We start from the raw sequence: 14,039 nt of genomic DNA on the forward strand, positions 1-14,039 counted from the left end.
CAGTTTTTTACTTTTTACATTGCCTTACCACCACACTGTCAAAGATGTTACTTAATGTAGTTTTTTGCTTCAGTGTAGACGTGTAACTTCTCTTCCAGTGTTGTTTACACACATTGTAACTTCTTTGGTGACAATACTCAGCAAATGTCTGAAGATGGCCTTGTAAGCCGAAAACCGGCTAACATAATAAAAGGGATACCGTAGAACAAAAGCCAACCAGTGATTTACATTTATCAATATGTTACACTTTTCTTTAAACGCCGTGTTCACGTTGACTGACTGAGATAATTCGACAGCAAAGTAGTGCAAGCAAATTATGACACATACCGTTCTGCGTGGCCCTGTACTGTTCGTCGTAGAGGCGGTAGACGAGTCCGTGTGCCCTGAGCAGGGTGTGCGTGGCCAGGTAGTCGCCGATGCCGGAGGCGTTCTGCGACGGCGCCTGGCCGCCAGAGGACGCGTAGCCCATCACGAAGACGGACGGCTCGTTGAAGGTGATCCACCACTTCACCTGTGCGACCACGGCGCTCAGACATGTATCGCAATGAGCAGAAAGCGGTGCGAGAAACAATGGAGCCACCGGCACTTACTCTGTCTCCAAAGTTTTCGAACAGCACTCTGGCATACTCCACGAAGTAGTCGGCGAGCAGTGGATTCGGCCATCCGCCGATGTACTGCAGCGCCTGTGGCAGGTCCCAGTGGTACATCGTCACCTGCGCCCAATTATAGCTTCATGTTACCAATATCACGTTACTCTGCTCACTCGTAACACTTTTATATTCATAAATATAGCTTCTTGTTCTTGAAACGCAGTCTAACTTTCCCCTGCAAATAAACTTAAGTTACGTAACTTTAGCAATACATCGTGGCATTTGTAAGACTTACTTGTACTACAAGCTGTGTATAAAATAGGTAGTCCTTCGGGTATATGACTACAGAATTAAAACCAAGATCTAACCTTACAGAATGCTGACAGCGTCACCTTTCTAATAATAGACTCTTGCTATCAGTATCTGATTTATTTGTGGCAAGTATACGTCCGTATTTCATAAAAATGAAAGGTGAAATAGTTGATACAGCACTAGTACTTCAAAGCATCATCTATTTTTGTACAAAATGCTGTATCTTATGCGGGAAGACCTATTGTAACCATTTTAAAATGAAGTGCTCCTACTATTTGCTATTTTAATATTGGATTCGAAAGTACACTCCTGGAAATTGAAATAAGAACACCGTGAATTCATTGTCCCAGGAAGGGGAAACTTTATTGACACATTCCTGGGGTCAGATACATCACATGATCACACTGACAGAACCACAGGCACATAGACACAGGCAACAGAGCATGCACAATGTCGGCACTAGTACAGTGTATATCCACCTTTCGCAGCAATGCAGGCTGCTATTCTCCCATGGAGACGATCGTAGAGATGCTGGATGTAGTCCTGTGGAACGGCTTGCCATGCCATTTCCACCTGGCGCCTCAGTTGGACCAGCGTTCGTGCTGGACGTGCAGACCGCGTGAGACGACGCTTCATCCAGTCCCAAACATGCTCAATGGGGGACAGATCCGGAGATCTTGTTGTCCAGGGTAGTTGACTTACACCTTCTAGAGCACGTTGGGTGGCACGGGATACATGCGGACGTGCATTGTCCTGTTGGAACAGCAAGTTCCCTTGCCGGTCTAGGAATGGTAGAACGATGGGTTCGATGACGGTTTGGATGTACCGTGCACTATTCAGTGTCCCCTCGACGATCATCAGTGGTGTACGGCCAGTGTAGGAGATCGCTCCCCACACCATGATGCCGGGTGTTGGCCCTGTGTGCCTCGGTCGTATGCAGTCCTGATTGTGGCGCTCACCTGCACGGCGCCAAACACGAATACGACCATCATTGGCACCAAGGCAGAAGCGACTCTCATCGCTGAAGACGACACGTCTCCATTCGTCCCTCCATTCACGCCTGTCGCGACACCACTGGAGGCGGGCTGCACGATGTTGGGGCGTGAGCAGAAGACGGCCTAACGGTGTGCGGGACCGTAGCCCAGATTCATGGAGACGGTTGCGAATGGTCCTCGCCGATACCCCAGGAGCAACGTGTCCCTAATTTGCTGGGAAGTGGCGGTGCGGTCCCCTACGGCACTGCGTAGGATCCTACGGTCTTGGCGTGCATCCGTGCGTCGCTGCGGTCCGGTCCCAGGTCGACGGGCACGTGCACCTTCCGCCGACCACTGGCGACAACATCGATGTACTGTGGAGACCTCACGCCCCACGTGTTGAGCAATTCGGCGGTACGTCCACCCGGCCTCCCGCATGCCCACTATACGCCCTCGCTCAAAGTCCGTCAACTGCACATACGGTTCACGTCCACGCTGTCGCGGCATGATACCAGTGTTAAAGACTGCGATGGAGCTCCGTATGCCACGGCAAACTGGCTGACACTGACGGCGGCGGTGCACAAATGCTGCGGAGCTAGCGCCATTCGACGGCCAACACCGCGGTTCCTGGTGTGTCCGCTGTGCCGTGCGTGTGATCATTGCTTGTACAGCCCTCTCGCAGTGTCCGGAGCAAGTATGGTGGGTCTGACACACCGGTGTCAATGTGTTCTTTTTTCCATTTCCAGGAGTGTAGTTAAAGTTATCACATACCTTATTTCAAAAATCGTGCATTTGCCTAAATATACTGATAAAATCAAAAACCACAGAGACGATCATTTCTTCGCCTTATTTTGCCGAAAATATTGCAAAACTGAAAAAGGCTGCCCGCGTTGAAAAGTTGACGGAAAGTCAACTTTTCCTCGATCTGGCTGTTACGTCAAGAATAGTAAGTGGTAGAAATCAGAAAAAAATGTTAAAACTCACTCACATAGTCTCAGGCAAATTCAAGTCATGCCAGAGAAGCAGGAAGCGAGGCATTATGACGCAAGTGGGTCAGGTCGACGTCACTGTCACCCGAGTAAGGAATAAGTGCTCAGCAGTAAAAGAGGACGGAAAGCCAATGGAAGCGGGACAAGCATATTCGTTAGCCCGTAAGGCAAGTTGCAAGAAACTGTATGTATTTTGTAAGAGCGCATAGTGAGGGACCGACACAGCACTTAACAGCCTGTCAACTGAATGTAGCAGAATGGAAATGCCTCGCGTCGGGCAGACCGGTCGGCTGCTACAAGTATTTCGATTTGACGCCACTTCGCCGACTTGCGTGTCGATGGGGGATGAAATGAGGATGATAAGGACAACACAAAACCCAGTCCCTGAGCGGAGACAATCTCCGACCCAGCCGGGAATCGAGCCCGGGCCGTTAGGCACGACAATCCGTCGCGCTGACCACACAGCTACCACGGACGGATTGTAGCAGAATAAGGGGAGCACATTCGGCCATTGCGAATCGAACTTTGCGTCATAGCCTCACGCTAGCTCAGTTTAAATACTCCAGCTCTTCACCTGCCGTCATGAGTTGATCATTGGAATCGATGACATTCACAGCACTCGATTCTGTGATTACGATACTGTAGTGAACCTATGACCTATATGCTCCAGTACAGTCTGTAAACTAGTGGTACTCAAGACGATGGATGGTCTTCACTGGATGAACGCCATGCTGCTCTCCTCCTGCAATTTATTAATGGAGAAACGACACCACATTTTAGAGTGCTGCCAGTACCGCACTTCAAAGCGGAAGCCAGCAACAGGGGCTCTTGGGGTCGACGTTCCTGTTCAACACTCAGGCGCCTTCGGGCGCTGAAACCGACGACGGCTAGGGGGGAAAACAACCGACCACACGACTGCCGACAGCAGGTATATCGCGCTTCGGCCATCGAGCGTCACCGTGGAATTCGGACGGAGCGAGCGAAATCACTTCGCGCTGGACAGCCGCCACGCCGCCAGAGTCGCTGACGTCACCACCTGGGCTTGCAGGCGCTGAGCTGACTCGACGCACGTCAGCTAAAATCCAACACCCGACTGACTTTGCAACAGCCGAGGCTGCTGCAGGAGAACGACGATTTGTAATCACTGTGAACGTACGTACTGAACCGTAATAACATTTTACTGTGGTCGTTGACGCTTCACTGTTTCCCACCAGCCATCTTGACTTCAGGCAGAGGTTTCTATGTGTCCGTTCTTTTGACAGGAGGTCTCGCGGACCACGGCCGTTCACTATTGTAAGAAAATGAAACGCCTACAGCCGTCCTTGTGATCTTATTTATTGTGTAGCTACCAGTTTCTGCGCTTCAGTGCGCCATCTTCCGGTCTTAGTTGATGCTCAAAGTGTTGTCACGATCCATATACAGCGTGGTCCATTGATAGTGACCGGTCCAAATATCTCGCGAAATAAGCATGAAACGAAAAAACTACAAAGAACGAAACTCGTCTAGCTTGAAGGGGGGAACCAGATGCCGCTATGGTTGGCCCCCTCTAGATGGCGCTGCGATACGTCAAACGGATATCAACTGCGTTTTTTTTAAATAGGAACCCCCATTTTTTATTACATATTCGTGTAGTACGTAAAAAATATGAATGTTTTAGTTGGACTATTTTTTTCGCTGGCGCTGTAATAGTCACAAACGTGTAAGTACGTGGTATCACGTAACATTCCGCCAGTGCGGACGGTATTTGCTTCGTGATACATTACCCGTGTTAAAATGAACCGTTTACCAATTGCGGAAAAGTTCGATGTCGTGTTGATGTATGGCTATTGTGATCAAAATTCCCAAAGGGCGTGTGCTATGTATGCTGCTCGGTATTCTGGACGACATCATCCAAGTGTCCGGACCATTCACCGGATAGTTACGGTATTTCAGAAAACAGGAAGTGTTCAGCCATATGTGAAACGTCAACCACGACCTGCGACAAATGATGATGCCCAAGTAGGTATTTTAGCTGCTGTCGCGGCTAGTCCTCACATCGGTAGCAGACAAATTGCGAGAGAATCGGGAATCTCAAAAACGTCGGTGTTGAGAACACTACATCAACATCGACTGCACCCATACCATATTTGCCGGCCGCGGTGGTCTAGCGGTTCTAGGCGCTCAGTCCGGAGCCGCGCGACTGCTACGGTCGCAGATTCGAATCCTGCCTCGGGCATGGATGTGTGTGATGTCCTTAGGTTAGTTAGGTTTAAGTAGTTCTAAGTTCTAGGGGACTGATGACCATAGATGTTAAGTCCCACAGTGCTCAGAGCCATTTGAACCATTTGAACCATACCATATTTCTATGCACCAGGAATTGCATGGCGACGACTTTGAACGTCGTGTACAGTTCTGCCACTGGACACAAGAGAAATTACGGGACGATGACAGATTTTTTGCACGCGTTCTATTTAGCGACGAAGCGTCATTCACCAACAGCGGTAACGTAAACCGGCATAATACGCACTATTGGGCGACGGAAAATCCATGATGGCTGCGACAAGTGGAACATCAGCGACCATGGCCGGTTAATGTACGGTGCGGCATTATCGGAGGAAGGATATTTGGCCCCCATTTTATCGATGACAATCTAAATGGTGCAATGTATGTTGATTTCCTACGTAATGTTCTACCGATGTTACTACAAGATGTTTCACTGCATGACAAAATGGCGATGTACTACGAACATGATGGATGTCCGGCACATTGCACGCTTGCGGTTGAAGCGGTATTGAATAGCATATTTCATGGCAGGTGGATTGGTCGTCGAAGCACCATACCATGGCCCGCACGTTCACCGGATCTGACGTCCCCGAATTTCTTTCTGTGGGGAAAGTTGAAGGATATTTGTTATCGTGATCGACCGACAACGCCTGACAACATGCGTCAGCGCATTGTCAATGCATGTGCGAACATTACAGAAGGCGAACTACTCGCTGTTTTGAGGAATGTCGTTACTCTTAGGCGTAGCCTTAAACTGGCTTCTGCCACCCCATGTTCCCTACCTCACATTGTTCAGTGGTGCATCCTCTATGTCCTGATCAATTTTTGGACGCTCTAGCGGAAACACCCTGTGTACCTCACAGATGTTTGAGACTTGAATAGTTCTCTTGCCCACAAGGTTTCATTTGATGCGTGAATGTTACTGCAGACCGCCTGCATCCATTCATACTTGATGTCTTCCCCGACGGCGATGGAATCGTCAAACAGGATAACAGTCGGTGTTACAAGGCCTGAATCGTGCTATTGAACCCGGTGGAACACATATGGAACGCTAATGGGCGCAGACCTCACTCCCACAGGATGTCGACCCGTAATTTACGGGAAGTGCGTCACCTGTGCGTAGACATCTGGTGCTGGAGACCCAGCTTTCGTATAACCCATATCACTCAGAATCGTTGCTGCCTTGCGTCCCATATGTGGACCACGGTGCTATTAAGCAGGAGCTCACAATATTTTCGCTTCTCAGTCGATATCGATGAGTGAACATGGATTCATTCCACGAACCGGTTGATCCGGAATTCTTTTCGCAGTTGTCGAGTTCATACGGCGGAACAATATTTCTACATGAACTAGCTTTAGTAATAACGGTGGACATGGCACCGAGCTGGAAAAAGCTACTCGAAATAAATAAAAAAATGTTTGAAAATTGAAAGAAGTAATTTTGTGGCATAAGTAAGTTTATGCAAACAGCGCACATGGATTTAAGAGGAGGGAACATTTTGTCTCACATCCAGCAACCCACTGTATAATAAATTGAGTCCTCCTTTCCGTAACATATTCCGGTAACAGTTTATTACGTTGTAGGTGAAGTTCCCAGCATTAGATTGCAACACAAAACAACTAAAAAATTGCACCACCTAAACACACTTGTGTGTCTCTCTTACCACGGGCTGAATTCCGTTCGCGAGCAGCTCGTTGATGAGGTTGTTGTAGTAGTCGATTCCCGGCTGGTTGATGACGTCAAGGTCCCCGGTGGGCAGGATGCGCGCCCACGAGATGGAGAACCGGTACACGTCCGCCTGTTCACGAACAAAAGAGAAATAAAAGTTACTTTAACAACCGCTGTGTAAATAATTTTTACAGAACTCATTACGAGGGTACGACAAGAGCATACAACGGTCGCACAAAGTTAGTGGTAAGGGAGGAAAGGGGAGTAACTACACGAAATCACCGTCAGGGTTTCATGTAAGCCAAACTGTTGCTGTCCGTGCAGGAAACGAGTACATATACTTCTGATAGGCACGTAATTGACTGATAACGAAAAGCAATTCATCCGTCCCGCAACGCCTCAGGGGGTATAAGGCGAGCTAGCATCTCTTTCTTCGCCCAGAGTACCGCAGTCTGTGTCGCCCCGTTTGCTCAAGTAGTGCTTCAGTGTTTGTGTATGGACTGTGTCGCCACCCAGCGGCTGCTTACCTTTTCACAGCTGCTTTCTGTGACGCATTAGTAACGTGGTGTTATACCAGTCCCGCGGATGTAGCCAATGCGGAAGCCCAGCAAGCAGATGAAAACAGTAATGGTGTCAATGAAGTTGACACTCTGCATGCTGTTGAGAAAAAGATTGCTACAGGAAATAGACTCGAAAGTATTGCAGCACAAGATGTTTCCACTCAAGATAACTCTTTAGGTACAGTTTGACGAGAAAAATGTCACTACTGTTATTTGACAGCTCTAGCTAAAAACAACTAGTATAAACCAAATGACTTTGATCCTTACTGCGTTTGTATTCGAAAGTAACTAAATAATGTTAGCAACATGCATTCAGCGTGTGTTGGAAATTAATAAATTTAAACCATCCAGAAACCAAATGCAAAATGGTTAATATTACCTCTGCCGGCAAAAACAGGATCGAATTGGAAGTAAGGAAGCACTCACAGCTAACCATATAGCACAATGAATTTATTAGTAAAGTACAGTTTAGTGCCTTTCATACTTTCTTACATAGGAGGCAGGATGTTATTTGAGGAGCAACTTAAGAATTTGACGAACAGCAAATATTTTTCGAAATCAAAACCGTTCTTAAAGTGATTGATATAAAGAGATTCTCTGTCGCACAAGTACGTTTATCTACTTGGATCTAGGTGTTAAGTGCATCCATCCTTTCCATCCGTCCGTCAATGTAACGAATCCCTCAGACTCATTGCCGTAGTCTCGAGCGCTGTACCAAGCAAGGAGGCGCAGTGGCCAGGACACTGGACTCGCATTCGGGAGGTCGACAGTTCAAATCCTGGCCTGGGCATCCAAATGTAGGTTTTCTGTGATTTCCCTAAATAGCTCCAACTGGTTCCCTTGAAAAGCGCACGGCCGATTTCTTTCCTCAGCCTTTCGTAATCCCAGATCTATCTTTATTGGTGGGGACGTTAAACTGTAGCGTCTTTCTTAGAGCGCCGTACTACATGTGGTGCAGGAGATTCGTCAACTCAGTGCACGGCTACTAATTTACAGTGCTTGGATTGTGGAGGAGACAACATGGCTAGATATAAGAACTGTCTCGTCTTGCTCAGGGACCATAACGAGAACAAGTTTTTTACACTCAAAGCATATCGTTCAAAGCCACTTAATTCGGACATAGTGGAAATACACTCAAAAGAATAGAAAAAGAACAACACAATGTGAAGGAATTATCCGTATCGGACGGAATTCGGTAGATGTTATATTCGTGTACAGACAAACAAGCGATCGAAGCTTCTGAGAAATTGGATAGTTTTTTCAAGAGAAACAGCTTCACAGACTCAGAAAATCAATAACGAGTTGGCCCACTTCTGGCTCTTGTGCAAGCTATTATTCGGTTCAGCATTGATTCACAGAGTTACTGGATATTATCTGTAGGGTTATAGAGCCATAGTCTGTCCGACTGACGGGATACATAGTCCAAATGCCGAGATGGTTGAAGGGCTTTGCCCACGATAAAACTTTCTCAGTTGGAGAGCGATCCGGTGAACCTGCAGGACAAGGTAGGGTCTGGAAGCACAAATAAAATCACTGAACAATTTTGTTGTGCTTCGAAGAAACTGTAGGAATACAGCGTGTGATTTACTCTACCTTCTTGTTTCTTCTGACGAAAAAAAAAAAAGGCTTATCCTTGACGTCTATGTGAGTGAGAAGGAGATGAACCATAGTTAGTACGCAATCGTACCAAAGTAGCTACTATATTCATGCTTGTGTGAAATTTTCGAACCAGAGGTAGCTTGTGATTACTGTCTGCATCGAAGCGTAGTACACTGTGATTGACAAAAGTCATGGGATTTGCTGTAGAATCATGGAACATATTTTGTGTTCAGACATCATGACCTTTCTATACTCTGAGAAGCTCATCTGCAGAAACCAGCACGGTCATACGAGACACAGCTGGCCCTCTTTGTGCGTGATATACAACAGGCTCTAGATACTGGCTCCCGAGTTGATGCCAATTTCTCGACTTTCGAAAGGCGTTCGACTCAGTTCCGCACTGTCGCTTGCTCCAAAAAGGGCGTGCTTACGGTCTATCCGATGACATATGCGGTTGGATAGAAAGTTTACTAAGAGACAGGGAGCAGTATGTCGTCCTGAACGGGGTGACTTCAACAGAAACAAGCGTAACTTCAGGTGTGCCCCAGGGCAGCGTAATAGGTCCGCTGCTTTTAACGATTTACATAAACGATCTGGTTGAAGGTATTGACAGTGGCATTAGACTGTTTGCGGATGATGCTGTAGTCTACAGAAAAATAGTATCACACGAAAGTTGTGAACAAATCGGTGAGGAATTGCAGAAAATAAATGCGTGATGTAATGACTGGCAGTTATCTGTCAATATTAGGCCTAGTAAGTGTAACCTACCGCGTATAACAAGGCGAAAATCCCCATTAATATACGAGTACAAAATAAATGCCCAGTCTTTGGAAGCCGTAACGTCCGTCAAGTATCTGGGTGTGACTACTCGAAATGATCTCTATCGGAATGATCAGATTACACAAGTAAAGGGTAAGGGGAACTCTAGACTGCTGTTTATGGGTACAATCCTGAAGCGATGCAGTCCTTCAACAAAGGAAATAGCTTACAATACGTTAATTCGTCCAGTCTTAGACTATTGTTCGTGCGTATGGGACCCTTGCCAGTTGGGTCTGATTCAAGAGATTGAGAAGGTCCAAAGAAGAGCGGCAAGATTCGTGACTGGTACATTTAGCCATAGAGAGAGCGTTACAGATCTCATCGAAAGTTTGAAGTGGCACACACTTGTAGATAGACGGCGCGCTAAACGGAAGGGGCTGCTCACTAAATTCCGAAATCCGATCTTCGCTGGGCGTGTATAGCATATATTATTAACACCAACTTTCAAATCACACAAAGATCACTGTTCAAAGACAAGGGAAATTAGAGATCGTACTGAGGCGTTCAGACAGTCGTTTTTCCCTCGCGCGATCCGCGAGTGGAACAGAGGGAGCGAAATATGACTGGCGCGAATTGTGCCCTCCGCCACACATCACTTGCGGCTAGCGGAGTATATATGTAGATGTAGATACGCACATATACTGATGGCGGTAGTATCGCGTACGTAAGGTATAAATGAGCAGTTTTTTGTACTGAGGATTCGTGTAAAAAGGTTTCCAACGTGATTGTGGCGACACGAAGGGAATTAACAGACTTTTAATGTGAAATGGTAGTTCGAACTAGACGCATGGGACATTCCATTTCGGAAATCGTTAGGGAATTCAGTATTCCGAGATCCACAGTGTCAAGGATGTGCCGAGAATACCACATTTCAGGCATTACCTCTCACCACGGACAATGAAGTGGCCGATGGCTCTCACGTAACGACCGAGAGCAGCGGCGTTTGCAGAGAGCTGTCGCGTTAACAGACAAGCAACAGTATTGTAGAACACTCAGTATAATGTCGTTATTTGTAACTGAACTACACTTCTCGAAATATCACTATATACATAAAAAGAAAACAAATAACATGTAGACGACTATTCATTAAGAGCGTCGGTGAGGTCTGTCCTAGCTGGTCTGTACTGCTTTTTTATACTTTATTGTTATTTTAAAGCCTGTACAACAGGCAGGCTGTCAGCAGCACACTACGCTGCTCTTCAGCCATAGAATATACAAGCAGCAAAAACAGGAGAAGACACAGAAGTTACAGAACGGTGGGCAATAAAACAGGAGACACATAGAGACAAACACGGAGCCGTTCACACTCGTCGATAATCCACACTGCTAACTGATGAGACGACGCACAAACACTGAAGATGACGATGGCACTGGTGAACGAGGGAGTGTGACGGTGAACACTGAACACTAAACACGACGGCACACACGAAACACTGATGGCGGTGATCTCCGGCGCGCGAATGTCCACGTAGCGTGTGCGAGTCCGGGGACCTGCCAAGGGGGGAAACAGGGGTGATGTGGGGGAGAGGGGAGAAAAAGGATGCCAATGGTGGAGGAGACGGGGGCAGGAGGAGAGGAACAGGGGAGGGGAGGCCCGGGGGAGGAGGGGGGAGAAAAGGAGGAGGGAGGGAAAAAGGGAGAGAAGGGAGAGACGGTGCCCAGAGGAGCAAGCACAGGAGGAGGGCGGGAGGATCAAAGTTGGTAGGAGGGGTAGATGGAGGGGAGGAGGGCATCATCAGGGAGGGGGAGCTGGCGGAAGCCACCTTGGGAGAGGGTAAGGAGGGTGGAGAGATGGAGACCGGGAGGGATGTGGGAATAGAGGCGCGGCAGCGGGCGGGGATGGGAGAGGATCGAGGATACGAGCGGGTGAGGAGGATCAAGTTTACGGGAGGTGTACAGGATCCGTATCCTTTCAAGGAAAAGGAGGAGGTGGGGGAAGGGGATGAGATCATACAGGATCCGCGTGGGGGAGGGGAGACGGATGCGAGAGGCGAGGCGGAGAGCATGGCGTTCAAGGATTTGGAGGGATTTATAAAAGGTAGGGGGAGCGGAGATCCATGCTGGATGGGCATAACAAAGGATAGGGCGGATGAGGGATTTATAGGTGTGGAGGATGGTGGAGGGGTCCAGACCCCACGTACGGCCGGAAAGGAGCTTGAGGAGACGGAGTCGGGAACGTGGCTTGGCTTGGATTGTCTGGAGATGGGGAGTCCAGGAGAGGCGACGGTCGAGGGTGACGCCAAGGTACTTAAGGGTGGGAGTGAGGGCGACGGGACGGCTATAGACGGTGAGATAGAAAGCAAGGAGGCGGAAGGAAGGGGTGGTTTTGCCTACAATGATCGCCTGGGTTTTGGAGGGATGTCTGTACTGCTGCTGCGCTGGCCTTATAAAGCCGGCGGAGGCCGGCGGAGTTCTCCAACTTTCCCTGTGTCTGTGAGGCGACCTCTACAGAAAAAGGTTCGCATTAGTCTCTTCTAAGTTCTGTTTATTTTGAAGAATTGTAATTCCTCTTGGTTGCGCCTGCAAGTGCTTATGTATGTTATATGGTACACAGGGGTGTCTTGAGTGTAGTCTGCCTGGCAGGGGCCGTCTGTGGCATCACTACATGAAATAATGACAGAAATCAATGTGGGATGTACAACGAACGTATCCATTAAGACAGTGCGGCAAAATATGACGTTAATGCGCCATGGCAGCAGACGACCGGTGCGAGTGCCCTTACTAACAGCACGACATCGCCTGCAGCGCCTATTGTGGGCTGGCGGCTACATCGGTTGGACATTAGACGATCGCAAACGGTGGCCTGGTCGTATGAGTCCCGATTTCAGTTGGTAAGAACAGATGGTAGGAATCGAGTGTGACACAGACCCCACGGAACCATGAACCCAAATTGTCAAAACAGCACTGTGTGCCGCTGGTGGCTCATAATGGTATGGGTTGTGTTAACATGGGATGGACTGGGTCCTCTGGTCCAGCCAAACCGACTACTGACTGGCAACAGTAATGTTCGGCTGCTTGGAGACCATTTCCTGCCAAACAGCGATGGAATTTTTGTGGATGGCAATACGCCAGGTCACCGGGCTACTACTGTTTCAATTGGTTTGAAGAACATTCTGGGCAGTTCGATCGAATGGTGTGGTCACCAGTTCGCCCGCCCAGAATCCCAACGAATGTTTATGGGATATAATCGAGAGTTCAGTTCATTCACAGAATCATGCATAGGCAACACTTTTCCATTTATTGACGACTGTACAGGCAGCATGGCTCAATATGTCACCAGCTGAGTTCCAGTGACTTGTTGAGTCCATACCACGTCGAGTTTCCGCACTACTCTGGGGAAAGGAGGTTGGACGCCATGATTTTCGTCTTCTGCATTCATCTCTCAATTTTACGATTTGCTACGCTCAGTTGCACATGTGCTCGTTTAGTCTTTCTTCATGTTAGTAGCAGATGTGAGCACAACTATTGCTGCAAATGACCTGCCTTCATCAGAATTAATATTACCCTAAAATAACTTCAACAGACAAAGTAGTTTCTTCTTTACACGCAATTTTGCAGACAAAATGAAGGTTTTGACTTGCAGACAACTTCAAGGCACGTGTTGCAGTCATGAAGAAATAGAAACTTTGAGCTTTAGTGGTTCATGCTACTTGTCGTTAGCTATTAGACCTCAGAAAGCGCAGCTGCACCCGTACTGCACACGTCTTTTCCATAAGAAGAGGGCTATTTACACCTGTACGTATAAGCCGCATTACGACGATTGAAGATCCTCGTTGTGGTCTGATTTCCTGTAGTTCATGTTTAAGGCCTCTTTACGTATTAAGTTGCCCTATAGACATTTGCTTTCTAACTGATAGCTTATTATCAGTAGTGATATCGCGTTGTTATTCATTCATGGGTCAAATTTTATATAGAAGGGAATATTTTCATGGCATTAATACCAGAATCCTAACTAGTTTGCATTCCTAGGTTAACATGTAACGGGTTTCATCGTAACTGAGAGAGGTGGTGCGTTGGTTAGCGTAATGGACTCGCATACGACAGAGACAGGGTCAAAACCCCCATGGCCATTCTGATTCAAGTTTTCCTTCGTTTCCGTAAGTAGCGAATAAGAAGGATCAGTTTATTTCCCCATCCTTGTCGTATTCGAGCTTGTGCTCCACCTCTAATGATCTCGTCCTGAACGGAATGTTAAACCTGTCTCTTCTTTCTGTAGCATAATCAGATAATCAACCACTTCAGTAGTAAACAGTTTTATTGGTTTA

General features: G+C 47.5%; 1 protein-coding gene across 1 annotated transcript in view; it reads right to left on the reverse strand.

Annotated features, from left to right (window-relative positions):
• LOC124805392 (myrosinase 1-like) overlaps nt 1-14,039 on the reverse strand; it is a 246,463-nt gene that overhangs the window by 207,994 nt on the left and 24,430 nt on the right. The window contains exons 3-5 of the mRNA XM_047265954.1: nt 6,792-6,926; nt 591-713; nt 328-511 (exon numbers count right to left, since the gene is read on the reverse strand). Of these exons, the coding sequence (XP_047121910.1) occupies nt 328-511; nt 591-713; nt 6,792-6,926 (442 nt within the window). The remainder of the gene's footprint in view (nt 1-327; nt 512-590; nt 714-6,791; nt 6,927-14,039) is intronic.

The sequence above is a fragment of the Schistocerca piceifrons genome, chromosome 7 (genome assembly GCF_021461385.2).
Source record: "Schistocerca piceifrons isolate TAMUIC-IGC-003096 chromosome 7, iqSchPice1.1, whole genome shotgun sequence".
Classification (NCBI taxonomy): domain Eukaryota; kingdom Metazoa; phylum Arthropoda; class Insecta; order Orthoptera; family Acrididae; genus Schistocerca; species Schistocerca piceifrons.